The 27,580-nt window shown below is 49.2% G+C and overlaps 1 protein-coding gene across 4 annotated transcripts in view; it reads right to left on the bottom strand.

Moving 5' to 3' along the window:
• ANKRD26 (ankyrin repeat domain containing 26) overlaps window positions 1-27,580 on the bottom strand; it is a 351,340-nt gene that overhangs the window by 97,897 nt on the left and 225,863 nt on the right. For all 4 annotated transcript variants that reach the window (XM_063927217.1, XM_063927219.1, XM_063927218.1 and 1 more), the window contains one exon: window positions 10,546-10,752. In XM_063927217.1, coding sequence (XP_063783287.1) covers window positions 10,546-10,752 — 207 coding nt within the window. The remainder of the gene's footprint in view (window positions 1-10,545; window positions 10,753-27,580) is intronic.

Here is a 27,580-nt window from a genome sequence, read left to right as displayed (position 1 = left end):
GCCCCAGCGTCATGCGGTGGATTTTGCAGACGTAGGGGGGGGGACTTCTGCTCCTGGGAACTAGCTGTGTGCAGCTTTTTTCCCTTGCCTTTACATCTGGCAAGAAAGGACGATCCCCGTACCTTTTTGCTTTTATTTGAACGAAAGGACTGCATTTGGTAATGAGGTGCCTTCTTAGTATGTTGTGGGGGCACATACGGTAAAAAATTTGATTTACCAGCCGTAGCAGTAGAGAAAAGGTCCGAGAGGCCTTCTCCAAACAACTCCTCCCCCTTGTAAGGCAACGACTCCATATGCCGCTTTGAGTCGGCATCCCCCGTCCACTGTCGGGTCCACAAGAGTCGCCTAGCAGAAATAGACATAGCATTCATTCTGGAGTTTAGTAAACAAATGTCTCTTTGAGCATCCCTCATATATAACGCAGCATCCTTGATATGCTCTAGGGTCATTAGTGAGGGTAGCAGTATCCTGGGAAGGCAGTGCCACCTTCTTGGATAAGCGTGTCAGCGCCTTGTCTACTTAAGGCGAAGATTCCCATCGTATCCTGTCCTTTTGTGGGAAGGGATACGCCATAAAAATCCTTTTGGGAACTTGTAGTCTCCTGTCTGGAGATTTCCAAGCCTTTTCGCACAATTCGCTTAGCTCAAATGAGGACGGAAAGGTAATCTCAGGCTTTTTCTCTTTATACATGTGTACCCTCCTGTCAGGGACAGGGGTTCCTCAGTAATATGCAAGACCTCTTTAATAGCAATGATCATGTAACGAATACCTTAAGCCACTTTTGGCTGTAATTTTGCATCCTCATAGTCGACACTGGAATCTGAATCCGTGTTGGTATCTGTGTCAGTGATCTGGGATAATGTGCGTTTCTGAGACCCAGAAGGTCCCGGTGCCACTAGGACAGGCATGGTCTGACTACCTGACTGATCCCTAGCCTCAGTCTTGTCTAATCTCTTATGCAATAAATTTACATTAGCATTCAAGACTTTCCACATATCCATCCAGTCCGGTGTCGGCGTTGCCGACGGCGACCTGACAATCATGCACTCCCCCTCCTCCTTAGGTCCACACACACAGGGAAACTCTTTTCTGAAGACAGGTTCCCCTTTAGGCCCTTTGGAGAGACAGAGAGAGAGTATGCCAGCACACACCCCAGCGCTATATGACCCCGGAGAAAAACACAGAATGTTCACCCAGTAGCGCTGCTGTAATGTATAATCGCCAATTATGTGCCCCCCCCCCTCTACTTTAAAACCCTCTGTCACCGTGTGTCAAACAGGGGAGAGTCCGGGGAGCTTCCTCTCAGCGGTGCTGTGGAGAGAAAATGGCGCTAGTGAGTGCTGAGGGAGAAGCCCCGCCCCCTCGGCGGCGGGCTTCTGTCCCGCTCAAACTTAATAAAATATGGCGGGGGCTCTTTTATATACATGTACAGTGCCCACCTGTACATGTATATAGTCATTTGCCATAGGACAGGTATTCTATTGCTGCCCAGGGCGCCCCCCCTGCGCCCTGCACCCTTACAGTGACCGGAGTGTGTGAGGTGTATGGGAGCAATGACGCACAGCTGCAGTGCTGTGCGTTACCTCAGTGAAGCACCCGAGGGCTTCTGCCGCCTCAGTAGTCTTCTTTCTTCCGGCTCTGTGAGGAGAACGGCGGCGCGGCTCTGGGATGAACGCCCAGGACGAACCTGTGTTCCACTCCCTCTGGAGCAAATTATGTCCAGTAGCCGAGAAGCAGAGCCTATCATTTAAGTAGGTCTGCTCCTCTCTCCTCAGTCCCTCGATGCAGGGAGTTTGTTGCCAGCAGAGCTCCCTGAAAATAAGAAAAAAACCTAACAAAATGCTTTCTTAGCAGGAAACTCAGGAGAGCTCCCTGCAGTGCACCCATCTCCTCTGGGCACAGTCTAAAAACTGAGGTCTGGAGGAGGGGCATAGAGGGAGGAGCCAGTGCACACCCAGAGTCTAAAGTCTTTCTTAAAGTGCCCATGTCTCCTGCGGAGCCCGTCTATTCCCCATGGTCCTTACGGAGTCCCAGCATCCTCTAGGACGTTAGAGAAATTAACTTAATAGCCTCCAAAAGATCAGGAACATCCACATGTGAACCACCCTCCCCATCAGCCGTATCCGAGTTAGAACCTGTGGGGTCAGTGTAAGTGCCGTCTTCATCCGACGAGGTGTCAGTGACAGCAGTGGATTGTGAGGAGACAAGCGCTCGTCCTCATAGGTATCTGCGGCTTCAGCAACACCGGCAGTGTGTTCAGCCCCAGAACCTTTACCCCCAGAAGTAGACATGATATAACTTGCAGTATCAGGTAACACAGTACAATTTGTCAGCAGCACAATACCTCTAGCCCAAACCCCTGCGCAGTGTAGTCAGCACCAGCAGAGATAAAGGAGAGATATGGTGACTAAATCACAGAGAAAAATACGTAATACAGTATATCTTTGTGAAAATCCTATATTAGATAAAATCTGACGCACCAAGCCCCCTCAGGTTATAGAATATAGGGATAGCAGGTTGAATGAAAGACACAAAATGGACACCACTCAGCTATCAAATGCACACACAAATAGTCACAGTCTGTACAATGCAGAGGTTATTACTAACAATAATACTGCACTGGACTAGCTTACACAGCTATATAACAATAGATATAACAGTACACAGTAAGAACTGGATGTATATCACAGGGTAATTGTACTAGGAAACCCTAAGTGCACTCTTTCTTAACTAACACTGACTAAAAAAGGCAGGTAGAATATTTAAGTGTCTTGTAAAGTCACAGCACTGACAACCAGGTGGCTTTACATAGGAGGATTTGCCCAAGCATTCCCAGGAACAGTGAGCTGAGGGATAATGGCGCCGCAGACACTGCCAGGGAGTGAGGGAGAGACAGATATGCAGCTCCAGGGTGGGAACATTTGCAGAAAATGGCGCCCTGGGGCTGGGGGAGGAGCTCCAGGTCCAAGCTCTATCCCCCTGCTGGCAAAACCACCGGGTACTGCGGGCTCTAATAAAACGGTTTATAGAGAAAACCTGACCTGTCCCATGCCCTGGTGAGCTAGTGGGATCGCCTGTACTGCCACAGTGTCCACCGCCAGCGCGCGCGGCCCGCCTCCTACTGACCGCGCCGGATCGCGATAAAGACCGGGTCCCGCAAGCGGGACCCACTTACCACCTCCCGAAGCGCGGCCACACGATCCCGGAGAGCACTGGTCGTGTGTGCCTGACAAGAAGAAAACCGGAGCCACCTGCTGTAGTTACCCGGCAACCAGGGATCGGGAGTGTACAGCGCCGCTGGGGAGAGCCGGAGCTGCAGCCGTGAATGTCCACTGACATGTAACACTGCTGCTGCCCTTGAAGTCTTCACTTTTTTCCTCAGAAAAAAAGCTGTTCTTAGGGCTGCCTGGAGCAGCCCCTCTGTTAAAGTGCCTGCTACTGCAGCACCAACTACAAAACTGAGATCCTGTGCAGGGAGGCGGGGTGATATAGGAGGCGGCGCTATGCATTCTGGGAACAGTCAAACTTTAAGACTGTTGGTGCCTCGGATCAAGATCCTACTCTACACCCCATTGTCCATTCCTTGTGGAGCCCAGTTTACCCCGCAGCAGAAATAGGCATAATAATCAGCTCCCCCCAGAGACTCGCGAGACAGTACTGGGGGAGGATGAAAGAAAGAAGGGGGGGAGGGGGAGCGCAAAGAACTAAATTCAGAAGCGACATCAGCAATCACAGACATTATCACTCCTGGGGAATGGACGCGGACTGTGTCACCAAAAGTGCAGTGCAGTCGCATCTCATGTGCCAGGTAAGTGGTTAACTGTGTGGCACACTATTATTGGGATAAAATAAAGGTACTGCAGCATCTTGATAGTTGTTTGCCTTAGTGATTCTGAACTCAAGGAGGCATGGGGGGCATCCAATTAGCTGTGATAAAACATTGGGACAGAAAAAACGTAGGTTTTGCACGATTTGTTCTAATGTTACTCTGATATTTTTTTTCAGGCAATCCTATTAGGATCACCCGGAAAAAATAATATTCACCTGAAAACAGCTGCCGCAGCCCTGTTTTCACAGGTAAATGGGGCTGCTTTCAGGGATTTGGTTTCACCTGTCTCCGCCGGCTTATCGGGGCTAATTGGATAACCCTCAGCGAGACAACTACCTGCGGTAATTTACTGCTGGTAATTGGATACCACTCCCCCCCCCCCCCCCCCCCCCAAGATGGTACATATAATATCTTTATGCGACTACCCAGTGCTGAGTGGGAATAAAAGTAAGCATCAGTCCGGTATCCTCACAGCTTGCAAATCTCAGACTGCTCCACTGTGTTAGTTAAGTTGCACAGATGGTGTGGAGGCACCTATTTTAATTCCTATAATACATCTTTGCTGCAGTCACGCTAAATAGCCCTTCAAGTTGCGCCATGCAGTGGCGGGTTCTGTAGCGCTCAGCGTCTTTTTTTGTGTTTTTAGGATATGCAGCATGCCTATATTCTGTGTGTAATAGCAGCTCTATATGCATCCGAAATGCCATATCACAGTGTTTTCCAGGAAAACACTGCAGTATAGCAGTTTGTATGCAAATACAGTCCCAGTCACACACAGAATATAGGCATGCTGCATATAATTTTAATCAGCAGGCGCAAAATAAAAAAATAAAAAATAAGATTTTACTTACCGATAAATCTATTTCTCGGAGTCCGTAGTGGATGCTGGGGTTCCTGAAAGGACCATGGGGAATAGCGGCTCCGCAGGAGACAGGGCACAAAAAGTAAAGCTTTTCCGATCAGGTGGTGTGCACTGGCTCCTCCCCCTATGACCCTCCTCCAGACTCCAGTTAGGTACTGTGCCCGGACGAGCGTACACAATAAGGGAGGATTTTGAATCCCGGGTAAGACTCATACCAGCCACACCAATCACACCGTACAACTTGTGATCTAAACCCAGTTAACAGTATGATAACAGCGGAGCCTCTGAAAGATGGCTTCCTTCAACAATAACCCGAATTAGTTAACAATAACTATGTACAACTTATGCAGATAATCCGCACTTGGGATGGGCGCCCAGCATCCACTACGGACTCCGAGAAATAGATTTATCGGTAAGTAAAATCTTATTTTCTCTATCGTCCTAGTGGATGCTGGGGTTCCTGAAAGGACCATGGGGATTATACCAAAGCTCCCAAACGGGCGGGAGAGTGCGGATGACTCTGCAGCACCGAATGAGAGAACTCCAGGTCCTCCTTAGCCAGAGTATCAAATTTGTAAAATTTTACAAACGTGTTCTCCCCTGACCACGTAGCTGCTCGGCAAAGTTGTAATGCCGAGACCCCTCGGGCAGCCGCCCAAGATGAGCCCACCTTTCTTGTGGAGTGGGCCTTTACAGATTTAGGCTGTGGCAAGCCTGCCACAGAATGTGCAAGTTGGATTGTGCTACAGATCCAACGAGCAATCGTCTGCTTAGACGCAGGAGCACCCATCTTGTTGGGTGCATACAATATAAACAACGAGTCAGATTTTCTGACTCCAGCTGTCCTTGCAATATATATTTTTAATGCTCTGACAACGTCCAGTAACTTGGAGTCCTCCAAGTCACTTGTAGCCGCAGGCACTACAATAGGCTGGTTCAGATGAAATGCTGACACCACCTTAGGGAGAAAATGCGGACGAGTCCGCAGTTCTGCCCTGTCCGAATGGAAAATCAGATATGGGCTTTTGTAAGATAAAGCTGCCAATTCTGACACTCTCCTGGCAGAAGCCAGGGCTAGAAGCATGGTCACTTTCCATGTGAGATATTTCAAATCCACCTTTTTTAGTGGTTCAAACCAATGAGATTTTAGGAAGTCCAAAACCACATTTAGATCCCACGGTGCCACTGGAGGCACCACAGGAGGCTGTATATGCAGCACTCCCTTAACAAAGGTCTGGACTTCAGGGACTGAAGCCAATTCTTTTTGAAAGAAAATCGACAGGGCCGAAATTTGAACCTTAATAGATCCCAATTTGAGACCCATTGACAATCCTGATTGCAGGAAATGTAGGAATCGACCCAGTTGAAATTCCTCCGTCGGAGCACTCCGATCTTCGCACCACGCAACATATTTTCGCCAAATTCGGTGATAATGTTGCACGGTTACTTCCTTCCTTGCTTTAATCAAAGTAGGAATGACTTCTTCCGGCATGCCTCTTTCCTTTAGGATCCGGCGTTCAACCGCCATGCCGTCAAACGCAGCCGCGGTAAGTCTTGAAACAGACAGGGACCCTGCTGAAGCAAGTCCCTCCTTAGAGGTAGAGGCCACGGATCTTCCGTGATCATCTCTTGAAGTTCCGGGTACCAAGTCCTCCTTGGCCAATCCGGAACCACTAGTATCGTTCTTACGCCTCTTTGCCGTATAATTCTCAATACTTTTGGTATGAGAGGCAGAGGAGGAAACACATACACCGACTGGTACACCCAAGGCGTTACCAGCGCGTCCACAGCTATTGCCTGCGGATCTCTTGACCTGGCGCAATACCTGTCCAGTTTTTTGTTGAGGCGAGACGCCATCATGTCCACCATTGGTCTTTCCCAACGGGTTACCAGCATGTGGAAGATTTCTGGATGAAGTCCCCACTCTCCCGGGTGAAGATCGTGTCTGCTGAGGAAGTCTGCTTCCCAGTTGTCCACTCCCGGGATGAACACTGCTGACAGTGCTATCACATGATTCTCTGCCCAGCGAAGAATCCTTGCAGCTTCTGCCATTGCCCTCCTGCTTCTTGTGCCGCCCTGTCTGTTCACATGGGCGACTGCCGTGATGTTGTCCGACTGGATCAATACCGGTTTTCCCTGAAGCAGAGGTTCTGCCTGGTTTAGAGCATTGTATATTGCTCTTAGTTCCAGAATGTTTATGTGAAGAGACGTTTCCAGGCTCGTCCATACTCCCTGGAAGTTTCTTCCTTGTGTGACTGCTCCCCAGCCTCTCAGGCTGGCGTCCGTGGTCACCAGGATCCAATCCTGTATGCCGAATCTGCGGCCCTCCAATAGATGAGCACTCTGCAACCACCACAGAAGAGACACCCTTGTCCTTGGAGACAGGGTTATCCGTAGGTGCATCTGAAGATGCGACCCTGACCATTTGTCCAACAGATCCCTTTGGAAAATTCTTGCGTGGAATCTGCCGAATGGAATCGCTTCGTAAGAAGCCACCATTTTTCCCAGGACTCTTGTGCATTGATGTACAGACACCTTTCCTGGTTTTAGGAGGTTCCTGACAAGCTCGGATAACTCCTTGGCTTTTTCCTCCGGGAGAAAAACCTTTTTCTGAACCGTGTCCAGAATCATCCCTAGGAACAGCAGACGAGTTGTCGGCATTAACTGGGATTTTGGAATATTCAGAATCCACCCGTGCTGTTTTAGCACTTCTTGAGACAGTGCTAATCCCATCTCTAGCTGTTCTCTGGACCTCGCCCTTATTAGGAGATCGTCCAAGTATGGGATAATTAATACGCCTTTTCTTCGAAGAAGAATCATCATCTCGGCCATTACCTTTGTAAAGATCCGAGGTGCCGTGGACAATCCGAACGGCAGCGTCTGAAACTGATAGTGACAGTTTTGTACAACGAACCTGAGGTACCCCTGGTGTGAGGGGTAAATTGGAACGTGGAGATACGCATCCTTGATGTCCAAGGATACCATAAAGTCCCCCTCTTCCAGGTTCGCTATCACTGCTCTGAGTGACTCCATTTTGAACTTGAACTTCTTTATGTACAGGTTCAAGGACTTCAGATTTAGAATAGGCCTTACCGAGCCATCCGGCTTCGGTACCACAAAAAGAGTGGAATAATACCCCTTCCCTTGTTGCAGAAGAGGTACCTTGACTATCACCTGCTGAGAGTACAGCTTGTGAATGGCTTCCAACACCGTCTCCCTTTCGGAGGGGGACGTTGGTAAAGCAGACCTCAGGAAACGGCGAGGTGGATCTGTCTCTAATTCCAACCTGTATCCCTGAGATATTATCTGCAGGATCCAGGGATCTACTTGCGAGTGAGCCCACTGCGCGCTGTAATTTTTGAGACGACCGCCCACCGTCCCCGAGTCCGCTTGAGAAGCCCCAGCGTCATGCTGAGGCTTTTGTAGAAGCCGGGGAGGGCTTCTGATCCTGGGAAGGAGCTGCGTGTTGCTGTCTCTTCCCTCGACCTTTGCCTCGTGGCAAATATGAATAGCCCTTTGCTCTCTTATTTTTAAAGGAACGAAAGGGCTGCGGTTGAAAAGTCGGTGCCTTTTTCTGTTGGGGAGTGACTTGAGGTAGAAAGGTGGATTTCCCGGCTGTAGCCGTGGCCACCAAATCTGATAGACCGACTCCAAATAACTCCTCCCCCTTATACGGCAAAACTTCCATATGCCGTTTTGAATCCGCATCGCCTGTCCACTGTCGCGTCCATAAAGCTCTTCTGGCCGAAATGGACATAGCACTTACCCGTGATGCCAGTGTGCATATATCCCTCTGTGCATCACGCATATAAAGAAATGCATCCTTTATTTGTTCTAACGACAGTAAAATATTGTCCCTGTCCAGGGTATCAATATTTTCAATCAGGGATTCTGACCAAACTACCCCCGCACTGCCCATCCAGGCAGTTGCTACAGCTGGTCGTAGTATAACACCTGCATGTGTGTATATACTTTTTTGGATATTTTCCATCCTCCTATCTGATGGATCTTTAAGTGCGGCCGTCTCAGGAGAGGGTAACGCCACTTGTTTAGATAAGCGTGTTAGCGCCTTGTCCACCCTAGGAGGTGTTTCCCAGCGCTCCCTAACCTCTGGCGGGAAAGGGTATAATGCCAATAATTTCTTTGAAATTATCAGCTTTTTATCAGGGCAACCCACGCTTCATTACACACGTCATTTAGTTCTTCTGATTCAGGAAAAACTATAGGTAGTTTTTTCATACCCCACATAATACCCTGTTTAGTGGTACCTGTAGTATCAGCTAAATGTAACGCCTCCTTCATTGCCAAAATCATATAACGTGTGGCCCTACTGGAAAATACGGTTGATTCGTCACCGTCACCACTGGTCTGGGTCTGTGTCGACCGACTGAGGCAAAGGGCGTTTCACAGCCCCTGACGGTGTTTGAGTCGCCTGGACAGGCACTAATTGATTGTCCGGCCGTCTCATGTCGTCAAACGACTGCTTTAGCGTGTTGACACTATCCCGTAGTTCCATAAATAAAGGCATCCATTCTGGTGTCGACCCCCTAGGAGGTGACATCCCCATATTTGGCAATTGCTCCGCCTCCACACCAATATCGTCCTCATACATGTCGACACACACGTACCGACACACAGCAGACACACAGGGAATGCTCCTAATGAAGACAGGACCCACTAGCCCTTTGGGGAGACAGAGGGAGAGTTTGCCAGCACACACCAAAAGCGCTATATATATATCAGGGATAGCCTTATAATAAGTGCTCCCCTATAGCTGCTTTGTTATATAAAAATATCGCCATAAATTTGCCCCCCCTCTCTGTTTTACCCTGTTTCTGTAGTGCAGTGCAGGGGAGAGACCTGGGAGCCGTCCTGACCAGCGGAGCTGTGAGAGGAAATGGCGCCGTGTGCTGAGGAGATAGGCCCCGCCCCTTTTCCGGCGGGCTCGTCTCCCGCTATTTTGAGAAATCAGGCAGGGGTTAAATATCTCCATATAGCCTCTAGGGCTATATGTGAGGTATTTTTAGCCTTTATAGGTACTCATTTTGCCTCCCAGGGCGCCCCCCTCCCAGCGCCCTGCACCCTCAGTGACTGCCGTGTGAAGTGTGCTGAGAGGAAAATGGCGCACAGCTGCAGTGCTGTGCGCTACCTTTAGAAGACTGCAGGAGTCTTCAGCCGCCGATTCTGGACCTCTTCTGTCTTCAGCATCTGCAAGGGGGCCGGCGGCGCGGCTCCGGTGACCATCCAGGCTGTACCTGTGATCGTCCCTCTGGAGCTTGATGTCCAGTAGCCAAGAAGCCAATCCATCCTGCACGCAGGTGAGTTGACTCCTTCTCCCCTCAGTCCCTCGCTGCAGTGATCCTGTTGCCAGCAGGAATCACTGTAACATAAAAAACCTAGCTAAACTTTCTCTAAGCAGCTCTTTAGGAGAGCCACCTAGATTGCACCCTTCTCGGCCGGGCACAAAAATCTAACTGGAGTCTGGAGGAGGGTCATAGGGGGAGGAGCCAGTGCACACCACCTGATCGGAAAAGCTTTACTTTTTGTGCCCTGTCTCCTGCGGAGCCGCTATTCCCCATGGTCCTTTCAGGAACCCCAGCATCCACTAGGACGATAGAGAAATAAAAGACACTCGGCGCTACAGAGTCCTATGGCACTCAGATGTTATGTGTAATGCGACTTATAGTGCACAGAGCAAAAATGTAAGAGGACATATCTGTAACTAAAGTTGTTCCTGAAAAATCTAATACAAAACCGCTTAACATTCACAAAGTGCAAAAGTCAACAAATAAAATCTGATTATAAGCTGCAAAACATACAAGCAAGCAAATGAGAATCATTTAATTAAATTTACCATTTTCTCTGTTCATACGATCTTCCTGTTCGACTTCTGGTACAGAATGTAAGGGGATGGAAGGCACTGCGGCAAAGCCTTTTGGCGCAACATTATCACGTTCTGTCTTTGGAGATGAGCTGTCATTCAGTTTATTGTGGGACTGACTCACACTCTTCGAGCCATGAGTTCCAAGTGAATGACTAGTTGAGTCCCAATCAGATGCATCTAAAAAAAATAAAAAAAAATACCAGAACGTTAATAAACAAATGTAATGTTTTCTATTACATGAATTTTCATCTTAGTATTTAATAGTGTTAAGGGGGGTACACACGGAGAGATCCGTGCTTAAATTCTAAGCAATCTTACTAGATTGCTTAGAAGTTAAGCATGGATCTCTCCTTGTGTATGCCCCCCAGCGATAGCGATGCGCGACGCTATCGCCGGTACTAGATTGGCCCCCATCACCCCCTCCCATGCTCAGCACACATCTTTCCCCGTCTGTAATGGCCTTTATATCACTTAGGCTGGGGGCCTCACATAGCGGCCAAGCGGGGCCCACCCATGTGCAGCAGTCCCGCCGCCGGATCCAGACGCAGCATGCTGCGGTTGGGCCGGATGACAGAACGGTGGGATTTCAATGAGAACACATACATTTCAATATATGTGTTCACACAGTGCGTCACGGCCGCACTGTGTTCCACTGAAATCCCGTGTGTCACTGGCCGGATCCTGTGCTGCAGCATCCCGCAGAACAGGATCCGTGTGCACACAAATCCCCCCTCCCAGCCAAGCGGGACCGGCTTGGCCGCTATGTGTGGCCCCAGCCTAACAGACCTGACTTATTTTAAATTGCACAACAATATATGGTTTGTTAACAGACTATTCACCAGACTATTACTGGTAGGAAATTCAGACAAAATAAGAATTTACTCACCGGTAATTCTATTTCTCGTAGTCTGTAGTGGATGCTGGGAACTCCGTAAGGACCATGGGGAATAGCGGGCTCCGAAGGAGACTGGGCACTCTAAGAAAGAATTAGGACTACCTGGTGTGCACTGGCTCCTCCCTCTATACCCCTCCTCCAGACCTCAGTTAGGGAAACTGTGCCCGGTAGAGCTGACACAATAAGGAAAGGATTTGGAATCCCGGGTAAGACTCATACCAGCCACACCAATCACACCGTACAACTCGTGATACTATACCCAGTTAACAGTATGAACAACAACTGAGCCTCTCGAATAGATGGCTCCAAACAATAACCCTTTAGATAGGCAATAACTATATACAAGTATTGCAGACAATCCGCACTTGGGATGGGCGCCCAGCATCCACTACGGACTACGAGAAATAGAATTACCGGTGAGTAAATTCTTGTTTTCTCTGACGTCCTAGTGGATGCTGGGAACTCCGTAAGGACCATGGGGATTATACCAAAGCTCCCAAACGGGCGGGAGAGTGCGGATGACTCTGCAGCACCGAATGAGCAAACTCTAGGTCCTCCTCAGCCAGGGTATCAAACTTGTAGAATTTTGCAAACGTGTTTGAACCCGACCAAGTAGCAGCTCGGCAAAGTTGTAAAGCCGAGACCCCTCGGGCAGCCGCCCAAGAAGAGCCCACCTTCCTCGTGGAATGGGCTTTAACAGATTTAGGATGCGGCAGTCCAGCCGCCGAATGTGCAAGTTGAATCGTGCTACAGATCCAGCGAGCAATAGTCTGCTTTGAAGCAGGAGCACCCAGCTTGTTGGGTGCATACAGGATAAATAGCGAGTCAATTTTTCTGACTCTAGCCGTCCTGGAAACATATTTTCAGGGCCCTGACTACGTCCAGCAACTTGGAATCCTCCAAGTCCCGAGTAGCCGCAGGCACCACAATAGGTTGGTTCACATGAAAAGCTGATACCACCTTAGGAAGGAATTGGGAGCAAGTCCTCAATTCCGCCCTATCCATATGAAAAATCAGATAAGGGCTTTTACATGACAAAGCAGCCAATTCTGATACACGCCTGGCCGACGCCAAGGCCAACAGCATGACCACCTTCCACGTGAGGTACTTTATCTCCACGGTTTTAAGTGGCTCAAACCAATGCGACTTTAGGAAATCCAACACCACGTTGAGATCCCAAGGTGCCACTGGGGGCACAAAAGGGGGCTGAATATGCAGCACTCCCTTTACAAAAGTCTGAACTTCAGGCAGTGAAGCCAGTTCTTTTTGGAAGAAAATCGACAGAGCCGAAATCTGGACCTTAATGGAACCCAATTTTAGGCCCATAGTCACCCCTGACTGTAGGAAGTGCAGAAATCGACCTAGCTGAAATTCCTCCGTTGAGGCCTTACTGGCCTCACACCAAGCAACATATTTTCGCCATATGCGGTGATAATGTTTTGCGGTCACATCTTTCCTAGCTTTAATCAGTGTAGGAATGACTTCCTCCGGAATGCCCTTTTCTTTTAGGATCCGGTGTTCAACCGCCATGCCGTCAAACGCAGCCGTGGTAAGTCTTGGAACAGACAGAGCCCCTGCTGCAGCAGGTCCTGTCTGAGCGGCAGAGGCCATGGGTCCTCTGAGATCATTTCTTGAAGTTCTGGGTACCTAGCTCTTCTTGGCCAATCCGGAACCACGAGTATAGTTCTTACTCCTCTCCTTCTTATTATTCTCAGTACCTTGGGTATGAGAGGCAGAGGAGGGAACACATAAACCGACTGGTACACCCACAGTGTCACTAGAGCGTCCACAGCTATCGCCTGAGGGTCCCTTGACCTGGCGCAATAACTTTTTAGTTTTTTGTTGATGCGGGACGCCATCATGTCCACCTGTGGCCTTTCCCAACGGTTTACAATCATTTTGAAGACTTCTGGATGAAGTCCCCACTCTCCCGGGTGGAGGTCGTGTCTGCTGAGGAAGTCTGCTTCCCAGTTGTCCACTCCCGGAATGAACACTGCTGACAGTGCTATCACGTGATTTTCCGCCCATCGGAGAATCCTTGTGGCTTCTGCCATCGCCAACCTGCTTCTTGTGCCGCCCTGTCGGTTTACATGGGCTACCGCCGTGATGTTGTCTGACTGGATCAGCACCGGCTGGTGTTGAAGCAGGGGTCTTGCCTGACTTAGGGCATTGTAAATGGCCCTTAGTTCCAGAATATTTATGTGTAGGGAAGTCTCCTGGCTTGACCATAGTCCTTGGAAGTTTCTTCCCTGTGTGACTGCCCCCCAGCCTCGAAGGCTGTCATCCGTGGTCACCAGGACCCAGTCCTGTATGCCAAATCTGCGGCCCTCTAGAAGAGGAGCACTCTGCAGCCACCACAGCAGAGACACCCTGGTCCTTGGAGACAGGGTTATCAGCCGATGCATCTGAAGATGCGATCCGGACCACTTCTCCAACAGATCCCACTGAAAGATCCTTGCATGGAACCTGCCAAATGGAATTGCTTCGTAGGAAGCTATCATCTTTCCCAGGACTCGCGTGCAGTGATGCACCGACACCTGTTTTGGTTTCAGGAGGTCTCTGACTAGAGATGCCAACTCCTTGGCTTTCTCCTTCGGGAGAAACACTTTATTCTGGTCTGTGTCCAGAACCATCCCCAGGAGCAGTAGACGCGTTGTAGGAACCAGCTGCGACTTTGGAATATTCAGAATCCAGCCGTGCTGTTGTAGCACTTCCCGAGATAGTGCTACGCCGACCAACAACTGCTCCCTGGACCTCGCCTTTATAAGGAGATCGTCCAAGTACGGGATAATTAAAACTCCCTTTTTCCGGAGTATCATCATTTCGGCCATTACCTTGGTAAATACCCTCGGTGCCGTGGACAGACCAAACGGCAACGTCTGGAATTGGTAATGACAGTCCTGTACCACAAATCTGAGGTACTCCTGGTGAGGAGGGTAAATGGGGACATGCAGGTAAGCATCCTTGATGTCCAGTGATACCATGTAATCCCCTTCGTCCAGGCTTGCAATAACCGCCCTGAGCGATTCCATTTTGAACTTGAACCTTCTTATATAAGTGTTCAAGGATTTCAAATTTAAAATGGGTCTCACCGAACCGTCCGGTTTCGGTACCACAAACATTGTGGAATAGTAACCCCGTCCTTGTTGAAGAAGGGGTACCTTGATTATCACCTGCTGAGAATACAGCTTGTGAATCGCCTCCAGCACTGCCTCCCTGTCTGGGGGAGCTGTTGGCAAGGCTGATTTGAGGAAACGGCGAGGGGGAGACGTCTCGAATTCCAGCTTGTACCCCTGAGATACCACTTATAGAATCCAGGGATCCACCCGTGAGCGAGCCCACTGGTCGCTGAAGTTCCGGAGACGGGCCCCCACCGCACCTGGCTCCGCCTGTGGAGCCCCAGCGTCATGCGGTGGACTTAGAGGAAGCGGGAGAGGACTTTTGTTCTTGGGAAGTGGCTGTATGGTGCAGCTTTTTCCCTCTACCTCTGCCTCTGGGCAGAAAGGACGCGCCTTTAACCCGCTTGCCTTTCTGGGGCCGAAAGGACTGTACCTGATAATACGGTGCTTTCTTTGGCTGTGAGGGAACATGGGGTAAAAATGTCGACTTCCCAGCTGTTGCTGTGGAAACGAGGTCCGAGAGACCGTCCCCAAACAATTCCTCACCTTTGTAAGGCAAAACCTCCATGTGCCTTTTAGAATCTGCATCACCTGTCCACTGCCGAGTCCACAATCCTCTCCTGGCAGAAATGGACATTGCATTGATTCTAGACGCCAGCCGGCAAATATCCCTCTGTGCATCTCTCATGTATAAGACTGCGTCTTTAATATGCTCTATGGTTAGCAATATAGTGTCCCTGTCGAGGGTATCAATGTTATCAGACAGGGAATCTGACCACGCAGCAGCAGCACTGCACATCCATGCTGAAGCAATAGCCGGTCTCAATATAATACCTGAGTGTGTATATACAGACTTCAGGATAGCCTCCTGCTTTCTATCCGCAGGCTCCTTTAAGGCGGCCGTATCCTGAGTCTCCCAACGTATCCTGTCCTCTGGCGGGAAAGGGTACGCCATTAGCAACTTTTTAGAAATCACTAATTTCTTATCGGGGGAAGCCCACGCTTCTTCACACACTTCATTCAACTCATCAGATGGGGGAAAAACCATTGGTTGCTTTTTCTCCCCAAACATAATACCCTTTCTTGTGGTACCTGGGTTAATGTCAGAAATGTGCAACACATTTTTCATTGCCGTTATCATGTAACGGGTGGCTCTGTTGGAATGTACACTAGTCTCATCGTCGTCGACACTGGAGTCAGTATCCGTGTCGACATCTGTGTCTGCCATCTGAGGTAGCGGGCGTTTTTGAGCCCCTGATGGCTTTTGAGACGCCTGGGCAGGCACGGGCTGAGAAGCCGGCTGTCCCACATCTGCTATGTCGTCAAACCTTTTATGTAAGGAGTTGACACTGTCGCGTAATTCCTTCCACATATCCATCCACTCAGGTGTCGACCCCGCAGGGGGTGACATCACATTTATCGGCACCTGCTCCGCCTCCACATAAGCCTCCTCATCAAACATGTCGACACAGCCGTACCGACACACCGCACACACACAGGGAATGCTCTGACTGAGGACAGGACCCCACAAAGTCCTTTGGGGAGACAGAGAGAGAGTATGCCAGCACACACCACAGCGCTATATAATGCAGGGAGTTACACTACACAAGTGATTTACCCTATAGCCGCTATATATATAGTATTTGCGCCTAAATTTAGTGCCCCCCCTCTCTTTTTTACCCTATTGAGCCTGGAAACTGCAGGGGAGAGCCTGGGGAGCGTCCTTCCAGCGGAGCTGCGAGAGGAAATGGCGCCAGTGTGCTGAGGGAGATAGTCCCGCCCCTTTTTAGGCGGACTTCTCCCGCTCTTATAATAATAATGTGGCAGGGGTATTTTACACATATATAGCTTCTTAGGCTATATTATGTGTGATTAGCCACTTTAAGGTACTCTAATAGCTGCCCAGGGCGCGCCCCCCCCCAGCGCCCTGCATCCATCAGTGACCGGAGTATGTGGTGTGCACAGGGAGCAATGGCGCACAGCTGCAGTGCTGTGCGCTACCTTAATGAAGACCGGAGTCTTCAGCCGCCGATTTCCGTGAAGATCTTCATGCTTCTGGCTCTGCAAGGCGGACGGCGGCGCGGCTCCGGGACCGGATGACCGAGGCTGGGCCTGTGTTCGATCCCTCTGGAGCTAATGGTGTCCAGTAGCCTAGAAGCCCAAGCTAGCTGCAAGCAGGTAGGTTCGCTTCTCTCCCCTAAGTCCCTCGTTGCAGTGAGTCTGTTGCCAGCAGATCTCACTGAAAATAAAAAACCTAATAAACACTTTCTTTACTAGAAGCTCAGGAGAGCCCCTAGTGTGCAACCAGCTCGAACCGGGCACAGATTCTAACGGAGGTCTGGAGGAGGGGCATAGAGGGAGGAGCCAGTGCACACCAGGTAGTCCTAATTCTTTCTTAGAGTGCCCAGTCTCCTTCGGAGCCCGCTATTCCCCATGGTCCTTACGGAGTTCCCAGCATCCACTAGGACGTCAGAGAAAAAGGATTTAACTACGTTTTGCAGACAATACTTCGGCGCACATCATAATATTGACACTGTCAATCTACAGCACGTTGTTGGGTGGCGTGTACTCCAATACATCCATAGAAGCCTTGCACAGTTTCTCCTGCCAACCAGTAAATTAAAATTCAAAGTGATATCCAGAGAGGCAAAAGAAGTAACTAGCAGAGGGCAGATGACAACAAATCAGTTCTGATTTGCTGACATCAGGATTAGTATAGACCACAGGACTGTCCTATCCTCATAAAAAAACAAGGAAGGGTAATCTTCACGACAGAGCTCAATATTTTGGACACCTTTCACATTAAATCAATGGAAGAAGAAACAGTTTTTCAAGCCAAGAATTTCTAATCCACTTTTTCTTATGACTGCTGTAAATATCCGAGAACCCTATTCAGGGCCCATTGGACAACCGGATGAACGTATGGATGTTAGCAACTCCTTGAAAAAACAAAAGCTGCAACCTCTGGAATATCTGCCATTGCCATTTAAAAGAAAACAAATAATGCAGAGACCTGTATCCTTAGAGAACGCAAACTCAAGCCTGCATCTAGTCCCTCTTGAATAAAAAGAATATATCTTGACAGTCTAAAAAGTAGACTTTCACACCAGGAAATACGTTTGATAATTTCTGTCCAAAACTGGTTTCCTTGCTTACTACATAGTGCAACTGCTTCTGAAAGGCCCTTAGCTCTTCAAAGTGTAGATTCAACATCCACGTCATAAATGCCATCCTTGGTAAATCAGTATAAGGAAACAGGACCTGACTTAGTGGAAGCCATCACAGAGGAGCTGTTAGCTTGCCCAGCAGATCTGAATACGAGGCCCACCTGGAGCCACTAGAATGACACAAGCCCTTTCTCTTTTTATATTTTTGAAAACTCTGGGTAACATCGTTACCGAAGAGAATATATAAATTAGAGTACAATGCCAAGACACCATGGGGTTTATTTACTAATATTCGTGTTTTTGCCGTTTTGAAGGGTGTTTGATCTCGAATGGTATCGGGTGCATTTTACTGCAACTTTTTGAATCCTGATACGGTCATTCACTAAGCTGCCGAGTTTTGCACATTCATTTTTTCCGATGTCGATGTGATTCGTACTATCAGGCAGTGTTTTACAGGAGTGATGAGTAAAACACTGCCTGACAAAACACAAAGAATCCCGGCCGGATCTGTGAGATCCGTGCAGGGCTTCATTGTGTACCTTAAAAAGTTCATTAAAGTCTTAAAAAAGTTTGAAAAAATTGCGTTCGGTCCCCCCTCCTAAGCATAACCAGCCTCGGGCTCTTTGATCCGGTCCTGGTTGACAAAATATGGGGGAAAAAATGACAGGGGTTCCCCCATATTTCAACAACCAGCACCGGGCTCTGCGCCTGGTGCTGGTTCCAAAAATACGGGGGACAAAAAGCGTAGGGGTCCCCCATATTTTTGAAACCAGCACCGGGCTCCACTAGCTAGGGAGATAATGCCACAGCCGGGGGACACTTTGATATCGGTCCCTGCGGCCGTGCCATTAAAACCCCAACTAGTCACCCCTGGCCGGGGTACCCTGGAGGAGTGGGGACCCCTTCAATCAAGGGGTCCCCCCCTCCAGCCACCCAAGGGCCAGGGGTGAAGCCCGAGGCTGTCCCCCCCATCCAAGGGCGGCGGATGGGGGGCTGATAGCCTTGTTTACAAAATGTGAATATTGCTTTTAGTAGCAGTACTACAAGTCCCAGCAAGCCACCCCCGCAAGCTGGTACTTGGAGAACCACAAGTACCAGCATGCGGTGGAAAACCGGGCCCGCTGGTACCTGTAGTACTACTACTAAAAAAATACCCCAATAAAAACAGGACACACACACCGTGACAGTACAACTTTATTACATACATGCACACCAACATACACACATACTTACCTATGTTCCCACGAGGCTCGGTCCTCTTCTCCATGTAGAATCCTAGGGGTACCTGTGAAAAAAATTATACTCACATAATCCAGTGTACCTTCTGTTCTTTGTATAATCCACGTACTTGGCAAAATAATAAAACGGAAACCCGACCACGCACTGAAAGGGGCCCCATGTTTACACATTGGACCCCTTTCCCCGACTGCCAGGACCCCTCCTGACTCGTGTCAAAGAGGGTCCCTTCAGCCAATCAGGGAGCGCCACGTCGTGGCACTCTCCTGATTGGCTGTGTGCTCCTGTAGTGTCCGTCAGGCAGCACATGGCACAGATACAATGTAGCGCCTATGCGCTCCATTGTAGCCAATGGTGGGAACTTTGCGGTCAGCGGTGAGGTTACTTTTGGACAACCGCTGACCGCAAAGTTCCCACCATTGGTTACAATGGAGCGCATAGGCGCTACATTGTATCTGTGCCGTGTGCTGCCAGACAGACACTACAGGAGCACACAGCCAATCAGGAGAGTGCCACGACGTGGCGCTCCCTGATTGGCTGAAGGGACGCTCTTTGACACGAGTCAGGGGGGGGGTCCTGGCAGTCGGGGAAAGGGGTCCCATGTGTAAACATGGGGCCCCTTTCAGTGCGTGGTCGGGTTTCCGTTTTATTATTTTGCCAAGTACGTGGATTATACAAAGAACAGAAGGTACACTGGATTATGGGAGTATAATTTTTTTCACAGGTACCCCTAGGATTCTACATGGAGAAGAGGACCGAGCCTCGTGGGAACATAGGTAAGTATGTGTGTATGTTGGTGTGCATGTATGTAATAAAGTTGTACTGTCACGGTGTGTGTGTCCTGTTTTTATTGGGGTATTATTTTAGTAGTAGTACTACAGGTACCAGCGGGCCCGGTTTTCCACCGCATGCTGGTACTTGTGGTTCTCCAAGTACCAGCTTGCGGGGGAGGCTTGCTGGGACTTGTAGTACTGCTACTAAAAACAATATTCACATTTTGTAAACAAGGCTATCAGCCCCCCATCCGCAGCCCTTGGATGGGGGGGGGGGACAGCCTCGGGCTTCACCCCTGGCCCTTGGGTGGCTGGAGGGGGGGGACCCCTTGATTGAAGGGGTCCCCACTCCTCCAGGGTACCCCGGCCAGGGGTGACTAGTTGGGGTTTTAATGGCACGGCCGCAGGGACCGATATCAAAAGGTGTCCCCCGGCTGTGGCATTATCTCCCCAGCTAGTGGAGCCCGGTGCTGGTTTCAAAAAATAAGAATTTACTTACCGATAATTCTATTTCTCGTAGTCCGTAGTGGATGCTGGGGACTCCGTCAGGACCATGGGGAATAGCGGCTCCGCAGGAGACAGGGCACAAAAGTAAAAGCTTTAGGATCAGGTGGTGTGCACTGGCTCCTCCCCCTATGACCCTCCTCCAAGCCTCAGTTAGGATACTGTGCCCGGACGAGCGTACACAATAAGGAAGGATTTTGAATCCCGGGTAAGACTCATACCAGCCACACCAATCACACTGTACAACCTGTGATCTGAACCCAGTTAACAGCATGATAACAGCGGAGCCTCTGAAAAGATGGCTCACAACAATAATAACCCGATTTTTGTAACAATAACTATGTACAAGTATTGCAGACAATCCGCACTTGGTATGGGCGCCCAGCATCCACTACGGACTACGAGAAATAGAATTATCGGTAAGTAAATTCTTATTTTCTCTGACGTCCTAAGTGGATGCTGGGGACTCCGTCAGGACCATGGGGATTATACCAAAGCTCCCAAACGGGCGGGAGAGTGCGGATGACTCTGCAGCACCGAGTGAGAGAACTCCAGGTCCTCCTCAGCCAGGGTGTGCCCCTGACCAAGTAGCAGCTCGGCAAAGTTGTAAAGCCGAGACCCCTCGGGCAGCCGCCCAAGATGAGCCCACCTTCCTTGTGGAATGGGCATTTACATATTTTGGCTGTGGCAGGCCTGCCACAGAATGTGCAAGTTGAATTGTACTACACATCCAACTAGCAATCGTCTGCTTAGAAGCAAGAGCACCCAGTTTGTTGGGTGCCTACAGGATAACAGCAAGTCAGTTTTCCTGACTCCAGCCGTCCTGGAAACCTATATTTTCAGGGCCCTGACAACATCTAGCAACTTGGAGTCCTCCAAGTCCCTAGTAGCCGCAGGTACCACAATAAGCTGGTTCAGGTGAAACGCTGACACCACCTTAGGGAGAAACTGGGGACGAGTCCGCAGCTCTGCCCTGTCCGAATGGACAATCAGATATGGGCTTTTGTGAGACAAAGCCGCCAATTCTGACACTCGCCTGGCCGAGGCCAGGGCCAACATCATGGTCATCTTTCCATGTGAGATATTTCAAATCCACAGATTTGAGCTGTTTAAACCAATGTGATTTGAGGAATCCCAGAACTACGTTGAGATCCCACAGTGCCACTGGAGGCACAAAAGGGGGTTGTATATGCAGTACTCCCTTGACAAACTTCTGGACTTCAGGAACTGAAGCCAATTCTTTCTGGAAGAAAATCGACAGGGCCGAAATTTGAACCTTAATGGACCCCCAATTTGAGGCCCATAGACACTCCTGTTTGCAGGAAATGCAGGAATCGACCGAGTTGAAATTTCTTCGTGGGGCCTTCCTGGCCTCACACCACGCAACATATTTTCGCCACATGTGGTGATAATGTTGTGCGGTCACCTCCTTCCTGGCTTTGACCAGGGTAGGAATGACCTCTTCCGGAATGCCTTTTTCCCTTAGGATCCGGCGTTCAACCGCCATGCCGTCAAACGCAGCCGCGGTAAGTCTTGGAACAGACATGGTACTTGCTGAAGCAAGTCCCTTCTTAGCGGCAGAGGCCATGAGTCCTCTGTGAGCATCTCTTGAAGTTCCGGGTACCAAGTCCTTCTTGGCCAATCCGGAGCCACGAGTATAGTTCTTACTCCTCTACGTCTTATAATTCTCAGTACCTTAGGTATGAGAAGCAGAGGAGGGAACACATACACCGACTGGTACACCCACGGTGTTACCAGAACGTCCACAGCTATTGCCTGAGGGTCTCTTGACCTGGCGCAATACCTGTCCAGTTTTTTGTTCAGGCGGGACGCCATCATGTCCACCTTTGGTCTTTCCCAACGGTTCACAATCATGTGGAAGACTTCCCGATGAAGTCCCCACTCTCCCGGGTGGAGGTCGTGCTGAGGAAGTCTGCTTCCCAGTTGTCCACTCCCGGAATGAACACTGCTGACAGTGCTATCACATGATTTTCCGCCCAGCGAAGAATCCTTGCAGTTTCTGCCATTGCCCTCCTGCTTCTTGTGCCGCCCTGTCTGTTTACGTGGGCGACTGCCGTGATGTTGTCCCACTGGATCAATACCGGCTGACCTTGAAGCAGAGGTCTTGCTAAGCTTAGAGCATTGTAAATTGCTCTTAGCTCCAGTATATTTATGTGGAGAGAAGTCTCCAGACTTGATCACACTCCCTGGAAATTTTTTCCTTGTGTGACTGCTCCCCAGCCTTTCAGGCTGGCATCCGTGGTCACCAGGACCCAGTCCTGAATGCCGAATCTGTGGCCCTTTAGTAGATGAGCACTCTGCAGCCACCACAGAAGAGACACCCTTGTCCTTGGAGACAGGGTTATCCGCTGATGCATCTGAAGATGCGATCCGGACCATTTTTCCAGCAGATCCCACTGAAAAGTTCTTGCGTGAAATCTGCCGAATGGAATCGCTTCGTAAGAAGCCACCATTTTTCCCAGGACCCTTGTGCAATGATGCACTGACACTTTTCCTGGTTTTAGGAGGTTCCTGACTAGCTCGGATAACTCCCTGGCTTTCTCCTCCGGGAGAAACACCTTTTTCTGGACTGTGTCCAGAATCATCCCTAGGAACAGCAGACGTGTCGTCGGAGACAGCTGCGATTTTGGAATATTTAGAATCCACCCGTGCTGTCGTAGAACTACTTGAGATAGTGCTACTCCGACCTCCAACTGTTCTCTGGACCTTGCCCTTATCAGGAGATCGTCCAAGTAAGGGATAATTAAGACGCCTTTTCTTTGAAGAAGAATCATCATTTCGGCCATTACCTTGGTAAAGACCCGGGGTGCCGTGGACAATCCAAACGGCAGCGTCTGAAACTGATAGTGACAGTTTTGTACCACGAACCTGAGGTACCCTTGGTGAGAAGGGCAAATTGGGACATGGAGGTAAGCATCCTTGATGTCCAGGGACACCATATAGTCCCCTTCTTCCTGGTTCGCTATCACTGCTCTGAGTGACTCCATCTTGATTTGAACCTTTTTATGTAAGTGTTCAAATATTTCAGATTTAGAATAGGTCTCACCGAGCCGTCTGGCTTCAGTACCACAATATAGTGTGGAATAATACCCCTTTCCTTGTTGTAGGAGGGGAACTTTGATTATCACCTGCTGGGAATACAGCTTGTGAATTGTTTCCAATACTGCCTCCCTGTCGGAGGGAGACGTTGGTAAAGCAGACTTCAGTAACCTGCGAGGGGGAGACGTCTCGAATTTCCAATCTGTACCCCTGGGATACTACTTGTAGGATCCAGGGGTCCACTTGCGAGTGAGCCCACTGCGCGCTGAAACTCTTGAGACGACCCCCCACCGCACCTGAGTCCGCTTGTACGGCCCCAGCGTCATGCTGAGGACTTGGCAAAAGCGGTGGAGGGCTTCTGTTCCTGGGAATGGGCTGCCTGCTGCAGTCTTCTTCCCTTTCCTCTATCCCTGGGCAGATATGACTGGCCTTTTGCCTGCTTGCCCTTATGGGGACGAAAGGACTGAGGCTGAAAAGACGGTGTGACTTGGGGTAAAAAAAAAAAAAAAAAAAAAAAGGTGGATTTTCCAGCTGTTGCCGTGGCCACCAGGTCCGATGGACCGACCCCAAATAACTCCTCCCCTTTATACGGCAATACTTCCATGTGCCGTTTGGAATCTGCATCACCTGACCACTGTCGTGTCCATAAACATCTTCTGGCAGATATGGACATCGCACTTACTCTTGATGCCAGAGTGCAAATATCCCTCTGTGCATCTCGCATATATAGAAATGCATCCTTTAAATGCTCTATAGTCAATAAAATACTGTCCCTGTCAAGGGTATCAATATTTTCAGTCAGGGAATCCGACCAAGCCACCCCAGCGCTGCACATCCAGGCTGAGGCGATCGCTGGTCGCAGTATAACACCAGTATGTGTGTATATACTTTTTAGGATATTTTCCAGCCTCCTATCAGCTGGCTCCTTGAGGGCGGCCGTATCTGGAGACGGTAACGCCACTTGTTTTGATAAGCGTGTGAGCGCCTTATCCACCCTAAGGGGTGTTTCCCAACGCGCCCTAACTTCTGGCGGGAAAGGGTATAACGCCAATAATTTTCTATCGGGGGAAACCCACGCATCATCACACACTTCATTTAATTTATCTGATTCAGGAAAAACTACAGGTAGTTTTTTCACACCCCACATAATACCCTCTTTTGTGGTACTTGTAGTATCAGAAATATGTAACACCTCCTTCATTGCCCTTAACATGTAACGTGTGGCCCAAATGGAAAATACGTTTGTTTCTTCACCGTCGACACTGGAGTCAGTGTCCGTGTCTGTGTCTACCGACTGAGGTAAATGGGCGTTTTAAAGCCCCTGACAGTGTTTTTGAGACGCCTGGACAGGTACTAATTGGTTTGCCGGCCGTCTCATGTCGTCAACAGACCTTGCAGCGTGTTGACATTATCACGTAATTCCCTAAATAAGCCATCCATTCCGGTGTCGACTCCCTAGAGAGTGACATCACCATTACAGGCAATTGCTCCGCCTCCTCACCAACATCGTCCTCATACATGTCGACACACACGTACCGACACACAGCACACACACAGGGAATGCTCTGATAGAGGACAGGACCCCACTAGCCCTTTGGGGAGACAGAGGGAGAGTTTGCCAGCACACACCAAAACGCTATATTATACAGGGACAACCTTATATAAGTGTCTATCCCTTATAGCATCTTAATATATAATAATATCGCCAAATAAGTGCCCCCCCTCTCTGTTTTAACCCTGTTTCTGTAGTGCAGTGCAGGGGAGAGCCTGGGAGCCTTCCTAGCAGCGGAGCTGTGTAGGAAAATGGCGCTGTGTGCTGAGGAGAATAGGCCCCGCCCCCTTTTCGGCAGGCTTCTTCTCCCGTTTTTCTGACAACCTGGCAGGGGTTAAATACATCCATATAGCCCCAGGGGCTATATGTGATGTATTTTTAGCCAGCATAGGTACTTTCATTGCTGCCCAGGGCGCCCCCCCAAGCGCCCTGCACCCTCAGTGACCGTTGGTGTGAAGTGTGCTGAGAGCAATGGCGCACAGCTGCAGTGCTGTGCGCTACCTCATGAAGACTGAGAAGTCTTCAGCCGCCGATTTCTGGACCTCTTCTCTCTTCAGCATCTGCAAGGGGGTCGGCGGCGCGGCTCCGGTGACCCATCCAGGCTGTACCTGTGATCGTCCCTCTGGAGCTAGTGTCCAGTAGCCTAAGAAGCCAATCCATCCTGCACGCAGGTGAGTTCACTTCTTCTCCCCTAAGTCCCTCGTTGCAGTGAGCCTGTTGCCAGCAGGACTCACTGAAAATAAAAAACCTAACAAAACTTTTACTCTAAGCAGCTCTTTAGGAGAGCCACCTAGATTGCACCCTTCTCGGCCGGGCACAAAAACCTAACTGAGGCTTGGAGGAGGGTCATAGGGGGAGGAGCCAGTGCACACCACCTGATCCTAAAGCTTTTACTTTTGTGCCCTGTCTCCTGCGGAGCCGCTATTCCCCATGGTCCTGACGGAGTCCCCAGCATCCACTTAGGACGTCAGAGAAATACGGGGGACCCCTACGCTTTTTGTCCCCCGTATTTTTGGAACCAGGACCAGGCGCAGAGCCCGGTGCTGGTTGATTAAATATGGGGGAACCCCTGTCATTTTTCCCCCCATATTTTTTTCAACCGGGACCGGCTCAAAGAGCCCGAGGCTGGTTATGCTTAGGAGGAGGGGACCCCACGCAATTTTTTTTTCAGATTTTACACTAAACAGACCCTTTCCCATAGATAACCATGCACAGATCTCACTGATCCGTGCATGGTTATCCAAACTCGACTGGAAAAAGCAGGTCTATTTTATTGCTGCTTTTTTTAACGAATCGAAAAAAAACAGACCCGCACTTGAGCACTCAGAAACTAACACCCAAATACGAATGAATAGTGAATGCCCGTATTCTATGAAATAACAGCCGCGTTTGACCGATGGTCTATTCATTTGTATTTCTGAACGTTGTCATTCAAACCATTACGAATAGTCCAAACACTGCCGAGATTGGTGCTTAGTGAATTCCCGGATTGGGACTTAGAAAAAAACAAACACAAATCGGACAAACTCGGATTCTTAGTAAATACTGGCCCATGATGGCATCTATGAACCTAACTTCTAAGTCTTTTGTCCTGTGGCTGTACCTGGACGCCATCATATCTATTTCCAACCACTTGCCAGCTCATGGAGAAATCTACAAGCATATATTATCAGCTAAGATAGTCCAATTCCTGGTATAAATACTGCCATAAGCACTAGTACTTCTCGGCTTACTTCATTTTCCTGGCTTTTTTCCCCTAATAGCTCAAACAGTTTTTGCGCTTTCCTAATGATTCATGTAAGCTATTGCTGTAGCATCATCTATCATAATCTTTAGGGCTCTTCTACTTAGAAGTCCTTCAGCCCTCATTATGGCAATGTAGACTGCTCAAATTTCCAGTAAATTTATTACTCCAAGGTTTCCAGTAGCCTCTATTAATTATAGCACACATTGCTAAATCACATTCCTAATATAAAATAAAATGTGGAACTCTTTATTTATTACAAAGTGGTATGTCCTATACTCCCCTAAATTGCTGAATGTCGCCCGCTCAGGGGCTGCTGGACTTACCTGCCACCAGGGCTTAAAGTGGTCCTGGAGAGGTGGTGGAACTCATTTACCCCGCTACCATTCGCCCCCCCCTACACATTAAGCGGAGCCAGGGCCAGTGTAGTGTTTTCGGGACACCCCTGCAAACTATATATTAGTGCCTTACTTCCCATACTTTATAATGGGACATCGATTTGGTAGCCTAATAGAACCCCCAATTAAAATTGCACAACACAGTAGCACAATCTTATTCACATTACACCTCATGTAGTGCCCCTGATTTATATTACAACAAATAGTAATGCCCCTTATTCAGGTTACATCACTCAGTAGTGCCTTTTATTCACATTACACAATGGTACCCTCTATACATGTTATGCCACACAGTAGTGCCCCTCATATACAGTACTTCCCCTTATACAAAATTACCAGTTGTAGTGCCCCTTACACATAATAACCACAGTAGTGTCGCTTATACACAAAATGCCCACAGTAGTAGTGCCCCTTACACACAATGCCCACAATATTAGTGCCTTTACACATAATGACCACAGTAGTGCTGCTTATACACATAATGCCCACAGTGTGCCCCTTATACACATCTCTGCCTCTGTCACTCCAGCAGCTTAACACCTGTGTCCTTCCAGCAG

This window comes from Pseudophryne corroboree, chromosome 6 (genome assembly GCF_028390025.1).
Source record: "Pseudophryne corroboree isolate aPseCor3 chromosome 6, aPseCor3.hap2, whole genome shotgun sequence".
Taxonomy (NCBI): Eukaryota; Metazoa; Chordata; class Amphibia; order Anura; family Myobatrachidae; genus Pseudophryne; species Pseudophryne corroboree.
Note: the sequence above shows the minus strand (reverse complement) of the source record. Positions and strands in the feature narration are given on the sequence as shown.